Raw genomic sequence first — 18080 nt, 5'->3', positions numbered from 1 at the left:
TCCAGGGGTGTCCAGTAGATGTTAAATAACAGAAAGGAGAAAGCAGAAGTCCCAGGGCCCCTCACAAAGGAGGGGCCTCTGGCTTGATCACCCATTTACCAACATTGTTGGAAGTGGCCTGGGAAAAAGGAGGAAAAATTTCCTGCTGTTGCCATTAAATAGTTGGAATAGTGAGTTTGCTAAAGTACATGAATGAGAACTAGTAGAATTCTGCTTATAGTTAAATGTATTGAATCTTTCCTAATGCATTTGGGAAATAGTGTGAGAGGAAGCAGAAGTGGAAATGGCCATGTCAATCTCCAAAGATGGCTTAAGAAGGACCTCACTTAGGTTATTGGAGGAATGTCAGAAGACTGAAAAATTGATGGGGAAAAAAGAAAAGATGACCTTGGGGACAAGGGGAAGAGATGCTGCCTAGGAAACAATTGGACAAGAGAGGGAGGAGCCTCCCAGTGGCTTATGGTCAGGAAAAGAAACTTAGGATCTGATCTAATTGATCAAGCAGTTAAAAGTATGGCAGGAAGTCTGTACCTTTGGACTTGCAAGATTAATGTAGCCTTGCAGTAAAGTAGAATTAGCTCATCTAATTGTGCTGCCAGTCTGGTTTATCTTGGAGGGATTACAGTGGGTGATTGAAGAATTCTTCTCTAGCACTGAAGGGAAGGAGAGAAGAAATTGGCAGCTAAAGTCTTCAGAGGGACTTTGCAGTTGATATAGACCAAACTGAAAGAAGAAGAGCTAATAGTCCAGATGGACTATTAGCAATCCCAGCTTCAGAGTGTTTAAGTCCAGATTCAACAACTGGCAACATGAATTAGATCAACAATAAAGACAGCCAAGCAAGAGGTAGTTGGTAGTTTCTTGGACCTAAATAGATGTGAGGTTTTGCTGGAAACCAGAAGTAAATACTGGTTTCCGGCAAAAACATAATGAATTGGGATCATGTAAGTGGAACACTGGAAATGGTCATTAATGCAAACCAGTTGCTGAGCATCCAAAAATCCTATTGTGATTGAGGTGGGAAGTGATGAAATGTTCTGGAATTTTTTTATTTTCACAAAAAAAAAGGAAACACAGGTAATTAAAAAATGGAGTATAATCCATTATCTGATAAAAAAAAAAGCAAAACACAATGATTATATTAATAGGGATGTATGTATGCATTGTCAAAGAGAAGAGAAATAAAAACACGTTAAAAGTGCCTTAACAAATAAGTGAAAAAATACAAAGCAAAAAATATAAAGCAAAGCATATATCAGTTTAAGTGTAAAAATTCATATTTCTATGCATACTATGCATACTTACCTAATTTAAGTACATACACATTTCTAACACATTTATGTGATAATAAATTCTAACCTATTTTATTTTGTATAAATGAGCAACATATTTTATTATATTTGTATATACAAAGTCTATTATAGGCAATTACTTACTCATAAATGGCAAGTGCGATCAGGTCTTCAATCCAGGAGCCATACATTTATCTTTCCTTTTTTTTCCCCTATACATTTATCTTTCCAATGTTGCAAATCTTTCGGATAATGGTATGGGCACAGAGAATACATTTATGTTGTCCATTTTTCAAATTGCATATACTAAGTATATAGTCAATAGTTTAGTATCCTCTGAAAATTTTAGCTTTTGTTGCTGTTCATTTAGTGACCATTCAAATTTACAACAGCACTGAAAAAAGTGACATGATTGTTTTTCACATCTATAGCCATTGCAGCATTCCCATGATCATGTGATCAAAATTTGAATGCTTGGCATTTGGCTCATATTTATGATGTTTGCGGTGTCCTGTGTCAGCTGTTTTACGACCTTCTGACAAAGTCAATGGGGAAGTCAAATTCAGTTAACAAACGGGTTACTAACTTAACTACTGCAATGATTCATTTAACAACCGTGGCAAGAATAGTAGTAGTAGTAAAATGAGGCAAAACTCACTTAACAAATGTCTCACTTAGCAACATAAATTTTGGACTCGATTGTGGTCATAAGTCGAGGACTACCTGTACTTTCTCCCAAAACTTGGCAAGTATAGGACTTTGTAGACGGCAATGTGATGTGGCAAATTTGATACCCATGCTCTAGTGTCTCAGATGTATCAGAAGCTGAAAATACTGCTGGTCCAAATAATGTTAACAAAGATTGTAACTGTAAATGTTGCCATTCGGTTACATCTGATAAACCATACTTGTCCCTTAACACAGAGTAAAAATTGCATCTTTATTACCTATCGATTAGTCTGAAGTCAATATCCCCACTTCCATCCAATTTTTCTAACATTACCATCTCTTCCACAATTTTTAAAGTTAGGTTTCTCCATAAAGTCAGTTTCATATGAAAAAGGGGCTAAATCTTTTATTAGACATTTTATTCCATAACTTTCGAAGTAACGTAATTGTTTCCAGAGATAACTAAAATTTAAGCATATTTAGATCCTTATACTATCTATTCAACTAAAGGTGCTCTAAATGTAGAAATTCTTTTCTAAACAAAGGATTTATTTTCTGAAAATATTTTCCAGATATATAAATTGGAAACTCCTTTCAAAACATGAATTAATTTGGGAATAATGTTCATTTTTAAAGCATTCACCTTTCCCCAGAGAGTAAATTTTAATAACCCCCATGTATCGATATCTGAAGAAATCTCTATATTTTATTTATATCATATACTACCCACTTAGTTGTATCCTAAATATTTAATGAATTTAGTACAAATATGGAATTAATGTGCCTTAAATGAATTTGTAAGCCAATTTTGGCATCAATTCCAATTTGGACCAGTTTATGGAGCAATCCTGCTAAAGGCATCTGTCTTTTACATCAACACTGGGATAGTATCATAAGCTTTAATAATAAACAAAAGAATGGCATCTGCAAATAAAACCAATGTGTCCAGTTGAGTTATCTATTACATAAATCTGCCTACATTGTCAAATAGCATAAGCTGAGGGTTCCATGGAGATAATCAAATCAAAAAGCAAAGGTAAATGTTGACATCCTATTCTGATTCCTCTGAATAGTGGGAAAGTAAGAGATAACATGCCATGAACCTTTACTTCACCTGTGGATGATTCATATCAGTCCATTTTATGAATTCCAAAAGAAATCGCAATCTATTTACTAGAGCGAATTTGCACTGTTTATATGTACTATCAAAGGTTTCTTCAGCATTTAATTATTAAATTACAAATCGATCTTTATTCAACTCTGTTAGAGCTACATCTTGAGATTACATGCTCCTTAAAAATAGAAACGAGCTAAAGACCAAGGAAATCTACAAAACTTCAATTCATAAATGTGGGAAAAATGAAAAATTAGGTAAATCTTACAAGTGGCAAAACCTGCAAGGAAGGTTTGTTCAGATATAACAGTAGAAGGAGGAAAACAAATGAGGCATTGGGCTCATCGTTTACTCCAAATGAAGAAATCTTCATAGATATCAAAGAAAATATAAAGGAATTCATATCCTATTTTGTTTATGTCTATATCCACAGCAATCATCTGAAACTAATCTTGTCTCCTTTGACAAGGTAGCTAATGGAAAAGGGTTTGGATATGAGTGCCTCAATTTCAGCTTTTTTAAGCAAGCTTTTTATAAGATTGCATGTGACAAGCTTATTTGGATGGCAGTATGTTAAGGTGGTCCATAAATGCCTGACAAAATTACACTCAGCATAAATGGCACTTCATTGAGCTAGAGAGAAGTAACTATTGGGGTCAAGCGGGGATCTATCAAAAGGCAAGTATTATTCAACATGTTATTAATGTTGGGGTTGAGTTGCTTGTCCAATTTGCACAAAATTCAGAGGTCTGGCCAACATCCAGGAAAATGGAATGAGATTACAACTTAATCTGGAAAGATTAGACGTCTCAGTGGAGAGTAACAAAATGCTCATCAGCAGGAAAAATATAAAGTATTACATTTAGCAAAGAGAGATATATGGCATATATACAAGATGCAGGATTTATAGCTTGAAAGCTTTGTGTCAGCAAAGGACTTGGGCCTATTCACTGATAGTCAGCTGAATGTGAGGTAGCTACTAGCACAAATGCAACTCTGAGCTGTGTTATAAAAATTCTTATTCTCTCCCCTATTGATAAAACAACTTCTGCAGACCTGTGTGTGGTTCTAGACTCATCATTTCCATAAATATATTGATGTTCCCTTAAGAGGCCGACAAAGATTTTTTGACAAAGGTTTTGTGATAAAGGCTAGAAGAACCTGAGATGTTGGGGCTTGAAACAAACACTGATGGTAGACCTGTGAGTGGTCAGGTCCTTAAAAAGGCATCATGAAAAAAATATTTAGAATCTATCTATTACTGCATAAGACAAAATCAGATATAATAAGTGCAAGTTGCAACTATAAATTCTGTTTAAAGAAAACCTTTTTGATAATAAAAACTGCACAGGAGAATAGTCTGCCTAGGGAGATTATGGATTCTCTCTCTTTGGAGATTATTTTAAGAGGCCAAACATTCATTCATTGATTCATTCTTCACAGTTTTGACCTGCCCATCTCTGTCAGAGAGGGACTCTGAGTAGTGTACAATAAAATGTTAAAATATACATACAGTATTTAAAAATGGGTTAATTTGTTTTCCTGTAGCCTACAGAGAGATTGACTACATCATCCTTGTGGTCCCTTCTAACTCTACAGTTTTATAACTCTACAATTTTATTAACTCTTGTTAATACTAAAAATTTTTTTTATAATAAAATCAATTTCCAGAAGGAATTGGTATGAATGCGACTTGGTTAGAATAGAATAGAACAGAATTCTTTATTGGCCAAGTGTGATTGGACACACAAGGAATTTGTCTTTGGTGTATATTCTCTCAGTGTACATAAAAGGACAAGATACATTCGTCAAGAATCATAAGGTACAACACTTAATGATAGTCATAGGGTACAAATAAGCAATCAGGAAACAATATCAATATAAATCGTAAAAATACAAGTAACAAAGTTACTGTCATGTAGTCATAGTGGGAGGAGATGGATGATAGGAATGGTGAGAAGACCGATAGCAATAGTAATGCAGCCTTAGTGAATAGTTTGACAATGTTGAGGGAATTATTTGTTTAGCAGAGTGATGGCGTTCAGGAAAAAACTGTTCTTGTGTCTAGTTGTCTAGGTGTGCAGTGCTCTATAGCACTGAGGGTAGGAGTTGAAACAATTTATGTCCGGGATGCGAGGGGTCTGTAAATATTTCCACAGCCCTCTTTTTGATTGAAGTGTATACTATCCTTGAAACTGTAACTCCATCATTTGGTTGGAAAACATTTAGCATCTACTGTATTTCAAGTTCATGTTTATTTATAAAACTTACATAGATGTTAATCTCCATACAAGACATTGGGAAACGGATAAATAAAAAGATAGCAAACCAATCCAAAAAAAAGAGTGACTTTAGGTCAGTCACACATACTCATCCCAACCTACATCACAGGGCAGTTGTAGGAAAAATAGGAGGAAGGAGTATTAGGTTTGTTCACCATCTTCTTATAAAGTAATAAAGGCAGGATAAAAATTAAAGATAGATAAAAGCAATAAGAACTATAAAACCATTTAAAGTGAAAGCAAAATTCATAACTGAGGTAATAATTTTATAACAGTCAATCTAGCCATTGCACCAACATTACCATACCTGCCTATCATCATGCTTCTCAAATACAAAAGTATAGCATGTAATAAAGTACATTATTGGTTTATTAAATGCATTATTGTTTAATAAATACATTTATATCAAAAGGGATAAATGCACAAACTCCAGGTTCCTTTCTATAAAAATATAATTTATGACTATACATCTGGGCATTAGTTTGTTAATAAATAATCATTAAATTTGAGATGTTTCTTTTATAACAGCTGCTACCTGCCAAAAAATTTTGGGAACCAGATGATCCAGCAAAGGATGGACAAAAAGGGATATTTCTTGGTGATGAGTGGAGAGAAACTGCTTGGGCAACACCTCGTAAGTGATACTTGTTTAAGTCATTATGTAAACTATACAATTCATTGTGGGAAAAAGACTGTTCCTAGGTTCAGTGATGGAAAAATCTGCATTGATCTGCATTGTATTAATTTGCATATTGAGTTTTAATATCTCTTTTTTAAATTTAAAATAGACCACTCCATGTCACAACCTATTATGGTTCAAAGAAAGCCTGGACATGTTTTTCATGGAACAAGTGAAGTAAACGCTGTCTTATCTCCTCGATCAGAGAGTGGTGGCCTTGGTGTGAGCATGGTCGAATATGTGCTAAGTTCTTCTCCAGCTGATAAATTGGACTCCCGGTTTAGGAAAGGAGCTTTTGTAAGTAACTTGTTTGTATCAGTAAAAATAATTGTAGGCTAGTCTACAATATTACTACCTGTTAGATTTCCCTCATGCTGCTATGTAATTTAGCAGCAAGTATCATAATTATTTAAGTTTTTGTGGTCTCTAGAAAGCAGTGCTTTATGCTAAACTAGATCTTATGTATCTATATTCAACTGTTTCATGCTACTGTTGGGAAAATGGCTTCAAAATCATATCTGTAACATGAAGTGTTGTATATAGATCTTGCATATGCCCTCCAAAGATTTTTCAAAGGCTTTCTGTTCATAATTAATCCTTTGAAATAGCTGTATTTATTCCAAAGGCACTTTCCATTATGAGAAAGAGCAAGATGTCTTGCAAAAGGACACACCAAGCATAAAATGGCATTTTGGTTATATGTTATTCAGTCATTCAGTGACTTCCAATTCTTCGTGATTTGATGAAGATAATTTTACCTGGATTGTCTATCTGTAACCGCTTCTTTGAGCTTATACCATTTTAATTTCATATGTTTTATAGTATTTCACTCTAGACAGTGTTGCAGGGAAGAAGGGAGTACCAAAAACTGCCTCTCTTCACTGTCTTATGTGCAGGATTAGATTCCTCTGGATCATCAAAACCTCTCACAACTGGAAAAGCCACCCTCACTTTGTAGGACATTTACCTTCAGCTAATGTTGATTTTTCAGTTTTATCCTGAAAACTAGCTTTATTTTATGTATGTACAACACACTTTATTTAAGACAATCAAGGTAGCTTACAACATTAGTTAGATTTGATAATGATACCTTGTGGGTGCTACATTTATTTTCTGCTAGATTCAGACCAAACATGTTTTTTTACTTAGGGCACTAGAGAAGCTGAAACAGATGGACCTGAGAAAGCAGACCAGAAAGGCAAGGTTTCTCCATTTGAGGAGGACAAGAACAGAGATCTTAAACAAGTTGATGATGACGATGTTACCAAAATAAATGGCAGAGGCTTGCCAAATGGAATGGATGCTGATAGCAAAGATTTTAAGTAAGGATTAGATTTTTGGGGGGTGGGGAGGAAGATATATTTGTTTTCAATAAATAAAAGTTATGGATGTATGGGTTCAGGTTCAAAGTTTCATTTAGGTTTTATGATATTTTGCATAATGGTTGCCATTTTTATACATGTTAAGTTTTATGTTTTAATTATGGGATCTGTGCGGGCTGTAATACAGATGGGTGTCCTGTTGCTATCACTAAACTTAATTAATGGAAATTGGAGTTTGGCAACAACTTCTGGGAGGCTGTAAGTTGTCTGTTTTGCTAAAAAAAAAAAAACACCCTCCAAGAGGTTTCCATTCTTTTGAATTGTAACTCAGTCTTCAAAATCCATCTTCAAGTAGAGAGCCTATTCTCAATCTTTGAGACTACATTAAAGGATATGATAATTTGTACTTTTTCTTTTCAAATATTTTTCCCCTGGCTACATTCATGGATGAGCCATGGTTTTCTGCATTGATCAAGACTTGTTCAGATCTACCTATATGTATGTATCCAAATAGGATATTGAACTCTCTGCTCGTGTTTCCTTTATATCATACAGAGTCTTTACTTAGCAACTGCAGTTGGGACTATCATTTCTATTGCGAAGCGATTTGGTCATAAAGTGCAGTATCAGATGACCTCATTGCTTAGCAATAGAATTCTTATTACAGGTCATTAAGTGAGGACCTCCTTGAAACTTCCTTCTGGTTTTAAGTGACTTTAGGATGCTGCGGCTGTTTTAAGGGTGAGGCTCTTACCAAGTGTCCATATTGTGATCTGACCCTTGCGGTCACATGATCAGAACTTTGAATCAGTCATGTGTACCCCTTTGATCAATGTTATAATTTGGAACAATTACTGAATAAGTGCCGTTTAACTAAGGACTACCTGTACAATAAATGTCCTGGTTAGCTTAGTTGTATATCATCATGGAGAACAGTCTGCTGAACAGTGTCAAATTCTGACAGAGATATTAGCAACTTAGTATGAAAGGAGGCCAAATAATGACTATCAGAAATCACAAAGAATGTGTATATTGTATTTCATTGGAGCATGGGTATGTAAACAGGGAGGATTAACAAATGTTCCTGGGAAGTTCAAAGAGAGAAAAATGACACACACACCCCCCCCCCAAATGTATGTTTGGAATGATTGTGTAAAGAACTGTAAGGGCTGAAAAGGTCATCTCCTGAATTAACTGCTGATCAGAAGGTGTATGTCCTGAGAATTACTTATCGCCCATTGTATATGATTGGGTGACTGGTAAAGGAGAATATTTGTAGCTCAAAGTTGAAATAAGTGTTTATGATTGGGTGACTGCTTTCTGTTGAATAACCAGAGTACAAGGAATATAAGGTAACTTGATTCCAATAAGATAAGTGGAAAATGAAATAGAACAAGAAAGAGAAACACAAAAGAGACAAGAAAAAGAGTGGATAGAAAGAGAAGGAGCAGGAGGAAGGGTCGTAAGAGAGACAAGAAGCACAAAAAAACAGATTAAATAAAAAATGGGAGAGGCACTCAAGCTTTTCTCGGTAAACATTAACGGCTTAAATATACCAAGAAAAAGAGCTCAAACGTTCAATAAATTAAACTTTCGAAGTTTGTACTTGGCTAATCCAGAAACCTGAAGGGGAGAAAAAATGAGAAATAAAAGATTTTCTAGTGATAGTTTAAGAAGTGAAGTTTAAATCAAGGGTCTGTCTCTAACTCTGATCTCCAGTGCTTCTGATGAGTTTAATTTCTTTTATTTTATCCCACTATTATTGCTCTTATAAATAACTTAAGGTGGCAAAAATACCCAATGTTCATTCCTCCTCCTATTTTCCCAACAACCACCCTGTGAGGTAGGTTGGGCTTTGACAGAATGACTGGCCCAAAGTCACCCAGCTGGCTTTCATGCCTAAGGTAGGGCTAGAACTCACTGTTTCCTAGTTTCTAACCTGGTGCCTTAACCACTGTACCCCAGACTGTCTTTTTTTTTTCTTTCCTGAAAACACATTGGGGTAAATTTCCCCAAAATATCTACTTATAGCAGTGCCTGAAGAAAATGACAAAAAATTGGTGCAGCAAGTAGCTAAACTCCAATTGATGAGAAAAGACAAGGAATTGTGTTTAAAGAACACAATTTAAAGGAAACTCTACAGTGGAAACAGACCCTGAAAGTTGTCCATCATATGATAAACACAGTGGATGAGAGTAACATCTAGAAGCAAGAGTAACAAAATATATGCTGCATAGCTGAAATTCCAAAGCAGCTTTCAGGCTCATGCAGAGGAACAGCTCTGAGCTTTGGAAGAAAGCAAGAAAGAGACTATATATGAGAAATAGGAGAGTGGAGCCAAGAAGGGCAGGGACAATGTAAGCGTATCAAAAGAGAAACACCCCAAAAGGGAAGAGAAGATTCAGAAGAAGTAAAAAAAAATTATGGTAATTGGTAAGTCATTACTATGAGGCTTTGAAACAAACATATCATATAGAACCCTTTACTTGTGACTTGTGCTATTTGTGAGCAAGAATCGGAGATGAGATAGAACAAGTCTAATAATTACTTCCTGCTGATATATATGGGAATTAATACTGCAAATGGTAATTCAAAGGACAACTGGAATGTTTTATCATAGATACTGAAAATCACAAAACAAACCCTGGGGGCTTGAATTGTGTTCTCATATTAAATGCTTTCACGCCATGGAAGAAGAATAGAAATGAAAAGAAAAATACTGCAAATCAATGAATGGCTATACAAGTTAGGTTAATAAGAAAGACTTAATTTCTGAGACTGGGGCCTGTGGTCCCATATTTACATTCAGAACTACTGACATAAGATACGTTATATGTCATAAAGGGTGGAAAATGTGTCTGAGCCACACATGATAAGGTTGATTAGAAGAGCTTTAAATTGAATCAATATATGTACACTCCTAAAGTAAGACTCTTCATTAAAGTCTTGTGTACTGTACAGATGTCAAGTACAGTACTGTACTTGAAATGAACTTTTAAGTTAGTTTAAAAAATAGGCTTGCTTTCATCAACTTCATTGTCTGTACTTTAATGTTCAGAATGTATAAAATAAGATGAGCTTGCTTCTCTTTGGACAGAAACGTAAATAAGATTTAAAGTTATAGAAATGACGGGGTGGTCTGACTCCTTTGACTGCATTGTGGCATTTGAAGAGGAAATCATTTTTTGTTAAGAAGAGAAGCAGTTGCACTGTCTGTTAAAAAATTGATTCCTACCCATAAAGCCAAATCAACCAATCTGGAATTGTTTAGCCTAGTATCAAAAAAACCCTAAACTCAGAATGAGCAGAGGTTAGTGGAGATGCTAAGAAGAACAAAAAACAACCTTGTTAGATAAGTTCAAAATGAAAAGAATCAATACACCAGCTGATCAATAAAGAAGGAAAAGTATTTACAGGCGACAAGCAGAATCACTGAAGCTACATAATTTGTTTCATTCTTCCAACCACAAAGAAATTGTGAAGCCAGAATAATAGAGTAGGATTGAAGCTTGTGATTGATGGAAACGTGATCGGGGGGGAAAAGCTCTTTGAATGGGTTTTAATCTTTTGGGCTAGATGAATTGCATGGTAGGGTGCTGAAGGAACTAGTTGATTGGCCTGTTATCCTGGTGAACAGATGACGTTCCAGATGAGTTGCGGAAGATAAAAGGGAGGAAAGGAAGATCCCTTGTGCTACAGCCCAATGAGTCTGACATCAGTAGCTGGGTAGGAGATAAAGAGGTTGGTCTGTAGGCTCTTTCAAAGCATTGTGATAATTGCTAATTGGGTTTTTCTTGGATAAATAAATTTTCTTCATTTTTTTTCCATAGGATAACTTCCATAATAGATTGTGGGAGTACTGTATATCTTCAACAAAAAAAAATAACAAAATACTCAGTGACCCTTGATTAAGGCTGGTCAGAAGACATAAATTACATTCGAAATCTTGATAGTGTGTAGAAATGGGCTGAAAAGGGTAGAATGAGTTTAGCAGAATCAATGATAAAGTTTAAACAAAAATCAGATGTACAACTGTAGATGGCTTGGTATTAATATTAAATAGTGTGGCTTGACAATAGTTATGGAAAAGATTGGAATATAGGCAATATTCTTTTTACGAACGGGTTGCATTCTGAGATGCTGTTCATAACTCTGTTTTGTTTGCAAGTTCAAACAAATATATATGTGGCATACTGTAAACTAACCTCCTCCCAATTTCTGGAACCTTTTCTGTTGTAGTTGTGGACAATTTTTTCTGTATTGGTAAAAGTTCATAACTCAAAAGTTTGTAAGTGGAATAATGTTTTGTAGTTGATTCCAAATTAAATATGAGCTAGCCATGTAATGCAACTCCACAAAAAGCAAATATAGTTGTAGGCTGCAGCAACAGAAATACCATTTCCTAACTAAGGAAAGAAATTATTTCACTCTGTTCTGCTTTGGTCAGATCCTATCTTGAGTATTACATCCAGTTCTGGAAGTTATAAGGAGTTAGAAAAATTTGAACAAGTTCTAGTAAGAAGAATGAAGCTAATCAAGGGACTAGAAGCTAGATTGTGTGAGGAGAGATTGAAAAAATTAACTGTGTTTGAGAAAAGACTAAGGATGACATGACAGTAACACTTCAAATAATCCTTTTTGAAGAAACTCTTCAAAAATCCTTGGTTAATGACCATCATTCAAAGACTCTTATTAACAATGCTGAACAAGTGGTACTTATGACTGTTTCTCAAAGTTCTAGCTGTCCTAGCACCACCGTGATCATGTGATTGCGATCCATGGTTTGGCAACTGGCTTGCACTTAGGAGGTTGCAGTGTCCCATATCACATGATTGCCATTTCCTTCCCTGCTGGCTTCCCACAAACAAAGTCACTGGGGAAGCTGGCAAGGAAGGTTGTAAGCCATTCCTGTAAATCATTCCCATTCAAGCCACTTTCCTGCGTGCCCTCCCACCTTCCACATGGCCATGCTTGCACCAGCAGCCTTGCACTGACTTGCTTATGAGCCGCCTGGTTCTTACGATTTTCTGTCAGCATCCCCATTAACGTTGCTTAAAAGCTGGCAGGAAGTCAGGAAGAGGTCCTGAGTTAAAGATGTTCGTTTCAGTTATGACACGAACATACTGCCAGGATTGCCATCACTAAATGATGGGCTTACATAATGTGCTTTATGACTCTATCACTTAGTGATAGAAATTCCAGTCGTAATTATCATTATTAAGAAGGATTACCTATACCCCAAAACAAATCACATAGAAGGAATTCAAGATTGTTCTTCCCTGTCCCGGGTACAAGAAACAGTTAATAGATTGTTACAGGAAGGCAGGTTGTGTCTGAATGTGAGGAAAAAAATATCTGTCTATAAATGCAGTTTGACGTGATACCTATTTCCCAGGGAGATAGTAGACTATTATCTACTAGAAGACTACTCTTCATTGGATATTTTTCATTGGATATTTGTTTGTTTGCTTATTAAATTTATATAGCAACCCATCTCACTATCATGACTCTGGGCATTGTACAACAAATCAAATAAAAATAAATCTTAAATAACCCAAACAAAATATAAACACAGGAGAATGCACAAAATCTCACTTACAGTGCAACCATCTTACAGTCTCTTCATTGTCTTGGGATCTCTAAGGTTTTTAAAAATTACCACGTTTTTAGAAATTTCTGGAAAAACAGTAGGTAGGACCTAGAAAGCCAAATTTGTGGTATACTTTCATTTGGATTCTTTCAGTAAATGGAGGTTGGAATCCATGGTTCTAGCTTACTTTATGTTCATATTTTAATCATAAAAGCTCTTTCTCTTGTAAGAGGAGCATGGTTGCTTCTTCGTCCTATAAATGACCAGAGAGAATACTTCCCAAATTGACTGACTGTGCTCTGATAGCTCTTAAATGTCTCACAATACAGAATGTACATTGTTTCTGGCTGCTGTATATTATTTGATCTCTGTTATGCCAAAATCCAAGTGTTTTTTAAAAAATACAAACTAATTTCTTCATTTTATCTTCAAAATATGATTTTGCCTGAAATGTTTTAGTAGAAATAGTATTCAGTTATGTATCTTTTTCAGTGTAAAAGAAACATAGTTATAACTCCTATAGGCCTGCTCTATAAATGACTCAGAATATGATTTCCTGAATGTTGTCCTTTTAAGATTCACAATTAAGTTGGTTTTGAAGACATGAACTTAGCTTTGAAGCCTGAGTTTCCCATATCCCTCCAAGCATGCTCTCCTACCACCACCACCCTCAAATTGTAGATCTACTCTTTTTAAAGTCTGAGCTTTCTACTACAGCATATTTATTAAGCATTTATGTTACTTTACCAGGAAGTACTGAGCACATACATGCTGTTTCATGACTTGGCTTGTTCAAGAAAAACAACAATAGCAGCAGCAAACGCAGGTTAATTTTACCAACTGTTTACCCTAGAAAGCAATATCTATAAACTTTGATCACAAACATTAACTGTAGCTATATTTATCATAGATAAAAGTAAAACAAAAATTTTAGGAAATTGAGAAAAAAGGGAAATGCATTTTTATAAGATTATCATATTTTTAGCAAAAAGTTGAGAATGTATATTTTAATGTATACATTTTTGTGCATTAATCATTCAAACATGCTAATTTTCCCGTTCGCTGTTAACATTCCATTGCTCCTGAAAGTAATTATTAACATAATATAAAATAACAAATAATATTTTGTTATTATTATTTGAATTACGGTACCAATTAAATGTAAAATTATAGATGGATTTAATTTTCAAACAATTTCATCATTAACTATCCTATAGAACAATTGTATGCCATTTTCTTATAAATCAAGGAGCAAAAAATTATTGTGACATCTTTACTTATATAAAGTTTTTCAACATCTTTTTAGCCAGTTTTTTTTTTTAAAAAGCTCATTTTTGTTTTTCATTTTTTTTCTAAGCAGTCGTACTCCTGGAAGCCGACAAGCATCCCCAACTGAAGTAACTGAGCGTTTGGGTCCAAACCCTAACACTGCTGAAGGCTTGTCTTCACTTTCTAATCCTTCAACTCACAAGCCACTGGTGGAAGAATTTTCAAACTCCGAATCTCAGAATTTGGATGCTATGGAACAAGTGGGTCTTGATTCTCTGCAGTTTGATTATCCTGGAAATCAGGTACAAATGGATTCTTCAGGAGCTACTGTGGGACTCTTTGATTACAATTCACAACAACAGGTTAGTTGTTGTTTTTTAAAGCCATATTACTGATTGGAATTACAGCTTTATATAACTCACTGGTTTCAACTAAAAATGGGAGCTTTCTAAAGTTCTTACATCTCTTTTTACTGTTGCTGTTGTCATTGTAGTAAAAAAAACTTGTTTACCCCATGTCTTTCCATATCAAGAGAAGACACTGTCTGGATTCATATAATCTCGGTCATAATGCCTTAGCTTTGAATTGTCATTCATGCCATTGTCATTTATGAATCATAATTCATTGCTCAATATTATGCATGGTGTTTGAGTTGCATTGGTGGGATTCAACCGGTTTGCACCACTTCAGCCGAACCGGTTGTTAAATTGCTGGCTGGCCCTGCCCCGCCCCTTTCAGAAGTCCCCAGGTGCCCCATTTTGGCTCCCAGGTAAGTGCAGGCCCAAAACGGGGCACGGGGGGGCAGCACGCCCTCCCCCCGCAGCCTGTTTTTGCTCCCAGGGGGGTGCAGGAGGCTGAGTGCTGCCTGTCACACCCCCTGACCATGCCCACCATGGCCATACCCACCCAGCCAGTCATTAGGGCAGAGAACCGGTTTTTAAATTATTTGAATCCCACCACTGCTGAGTTGTATGTTATTCAAGATAATTTAACTTCTACCACCAGCTAGATTGTACAGTATACTAAAGAGAAAGAAGAAGCAGAAGTGACATTTCCGATAGTAGTTTATTATAATGTGGAATTCTTCCATAATATTCTTGAAGAATTATTTCTATTTAAATTTGAAATTCACAGTGTTGAACAGTCCTGTTTGTAACACTCCATGGAATAACTTTGGGCCAGTCTTATGAATTAATTAGGACTAGAAATGTGTTTGTTAATATTGTAATATTATTCTCCAAAAATCAAATCCCTTTTGCTTGTTGTCATTTTCGTCTTAGATATTTCAGAGGACTAATCCTCTTACTGTTCAGCAGTTAACAGCAGCACAACAGCAACAGTATGCACTGGCAGCAGCTCAGCAACCACATATAGGTGAGACATTTTAAAATTTGTAATAAAAAGTTTCTGGATTTCAGCTGGTATAGGGAACTGTGATTTTTTTAAATATATACATATTTATAAATATATACACATTTTGAGTTTTTTTGCCAGTGGTAATAAGCAGAAATATGTACAATCATTTTTTTTTCCCCAGCTGCAAAAGCGCTCTTGTTTCCTCCTCAAAAGACTATCCATAGGATTGGTAGATCTTAACCAATCATAGTCGGCTGTGTCTTTAGCTGCTGCAGTTGGAGGGAAGGAATTATCTAAACTTGGGAACCTTAATGAGAAGTGCCAGATTCTTCCACTTGATCTTTAGCGGATGCAGGGCAGGCACTGTGAACTGCTTTCTACCTGCACTACATTGTATATCAGCCTTGGGACTGCAGTGCTTGACACTGAAGATTGTGAAAGTGCAAAGTAGAGTCATAATAATAGCAAAATAAAAATATTTTATAGGAATGTACATTCTATTGTGAAATAAGCTTACAAAATGCTCTTTGGCGTATTACTTATATATTTTACATACTGAATTTTTAATATCGGCAGACAAAATGAAATTGTCAGTTACATTTAAAGCCTTTTCAATTTCCTATCAATATTCTCTGAAATCACATTTAAAAACTTGTGTGGTACAACATTATGTGCGGTGTCTGTTTTTGGTGAAATTGAACCTTTTGTTACTGTAACAGGTGTATTTTCGGCAGGCTTGGCTCCAGCTGCTTTTGTGCCAAATCCCTATATTATCAGTGCTGCTCCCCCAGGTGCTGACCCATATACAGCAGCAGGCTTGGCTGCTGCAGCTACCTTAGCAGGTAAGGCAATCCTGTTTTTAAACAACTCTAGTATTGCATATTTTTAAAACCTTTGCTTTAAAAAAAGGACAAATCATCCAGGTTAGTCAGATTGTTCCTCTAGATTTTCAAATATCAAATTTACTATAGACAGCATAGCATTCAATCCTGTTCATTTTCTGTTGTATCCGTGTCTCTGGAATGAATTCAAACCAAGATTTTAATTTGACTTTTCTACTCCTATTTTTCTTAGTCTGCCAAGTCCCATGTTCCTCTTCATTCAACACTCGGCAGCAGAAAAGATAAACCAAATGCTAGGAATTTATTGTCTTTCTTTTGAATGATGTCACAAAATTGGGACAGGGCAGAAAAGAGGAACATATCACTATTTCCAATATTTTAATTATAAATTGACACCATCAGATAAAATTGATCAAAACTGACATTTGAGAACAGAGATTAAGTCATTCTTAGATTAAAATCCATAAGCAAAAAAACAGCATTATCTGACTTGCTACCTTAATATGTATAAATTACTTTTTATTGGGCTTAAATGATTTCTGGCTTTCTAGGGGAGTTTGTTATTTAGGAAGCTGCTGACTGGAAGGCTGATTCAAATCACAAAACTGAATATGATTTATCCTCAGTTTTATTCATCTATATGATTTGCAGACATAGAATAAGTTTTCTAAATACCAATTCCATGATCACAACCACAAACCTATGATCACAACCACAAACCAGGCTATCATAGAGTTCCTCTAGATCTAAAAGGAGACAGATATTATTTAAGGCTGAAAAAGACAGATTCTACTAGCACCTACCCTCCAATTGTTCATAAGTGCTGCTGTTTCTTGTTCTACTATTGTTGTCAGTTGATGCAAATTATTTGGTCTCATCTAATTTTATTTTTAATAAATATTTAGTTTGCAATCTTATTTGGGTTACTATAGCCCAATGTAATAGACTAGGTCTTTACAGCCTCATTATTTGGTTTATGATAGTCTGATTTCAGCCTTAGACTCCTGGCGGTTTTTACTATCTACACAGTAACCCAAACAAATGCTTTGTAACAATTTTGCTGATAAGGAGAACCTGGCAAAGTTTCTATAAAGAAGCTTTCTTATTCGAGGAGAAGGGCTATTGGATTAGTGATGGATTCTTATATTATCTTATATTATTATAATATATAATATATAATATATATATTATATATATATAATATAATATTATTATATTATCTTATATTATTAGTGATGGATTCTTATATTATCAAAAGAACTCTAAAATATTGACTAGAATTGGGATAAAATTTGAAAGAAAGGTACAAAGTGGCTGACAACTAAAACGAACCTAGACAGCTCTGGTTGTTGAAGATTTATGGTATTAAAGTGGTACTAATATGGTATAATACGGGTTGATATATAGCTCAGTTGGATTGGGCAGTGTTTATTAATTTATTGAGAGATCTGGAAAAGATAGCTGAAGAGTTTTGGGCACAATTCAGAAAAGAGTACTGAATGATTGGGAAGATACATTAGGTGGTGTGGTCTGCTCTGTCCTTCTCGAGGAGGGTGGAAAATCAAAGATTTGCCACTTGGAGAAAAGCCAGCTGCCCGCCTAATTAACAGAGGGAAAATTAGTGTCAGTGTCAGTAATTTATAATTCCTTCCTTAATTCTAAATA

At 35.3% G+C, this 18080-nt stretch overlaps 1 protein-coding gene across 19 annotated transcripts in view; it reads left to right on the top strand.

Annotated features, from left to right (window-relative positions):
- PUM2 (pumilio RNA binding family member 2) overlaps positions 1 to 18080 on the top strand; it is a 76191-nt gene that overhangs the window by 15074 nt on the left and 43037 nt on the right. For 9 of the 19 annotated variants that reach the window (XM_058179429.1, XM_058179419.1, XM_058179359.1 and 6 more), the window contains exons 3-8: positions 5886 to 5991; positions 6146 to 6333; positions 7186 to 7358; positions 14306 to 14579; positions 15498 to 15591; positions 16293 to 16415. In XM_058179429.1, the coding sequence (XP_058035412.1) occupies positions 5886 to 5991; positions 6146 to 6333; positions 7186 to 7358; positions 14306 to 14579; positions 15498 to 15591; positions 16293 to 16415 (958 nt within the window). The remainder of the gene's footprint in view (positions 1 to 5885; positions 5992 to 6145; positions 6334 to 7185; positions 7359 to 14305; positions 14580 to 15497; positions 15592 to 16292; positions 16416 to 18080) is intronic. The other 10 variants (XM_058179449.1, XM_058179439.1, XM_058179367.1 and 7 more) reach the window with 3 other exon arrangements.

The sequence above is a fragment of the Ahaetulla prasina genome, chromosome 1 (genome assembly GCF_028640845.1).
Source record: "Ahaetulla prasina isolate Xishuangbanna chromosome 1, ASM2864084v1, whole genome shotgun sequence".
Classification (NCBI taxonomy): domain Eukaryota; kingdom Metazoa; phylum Chordata; class Lepidosauria; order Squamata; family Colubridae; genus Ahaetulla; species Ahaetulla prasina.
The sequence above is the reverse complement of the archived record's forward strand: the minus strand, read 5'-3'. Positions and strand labels throughout refer to the sequence as shown.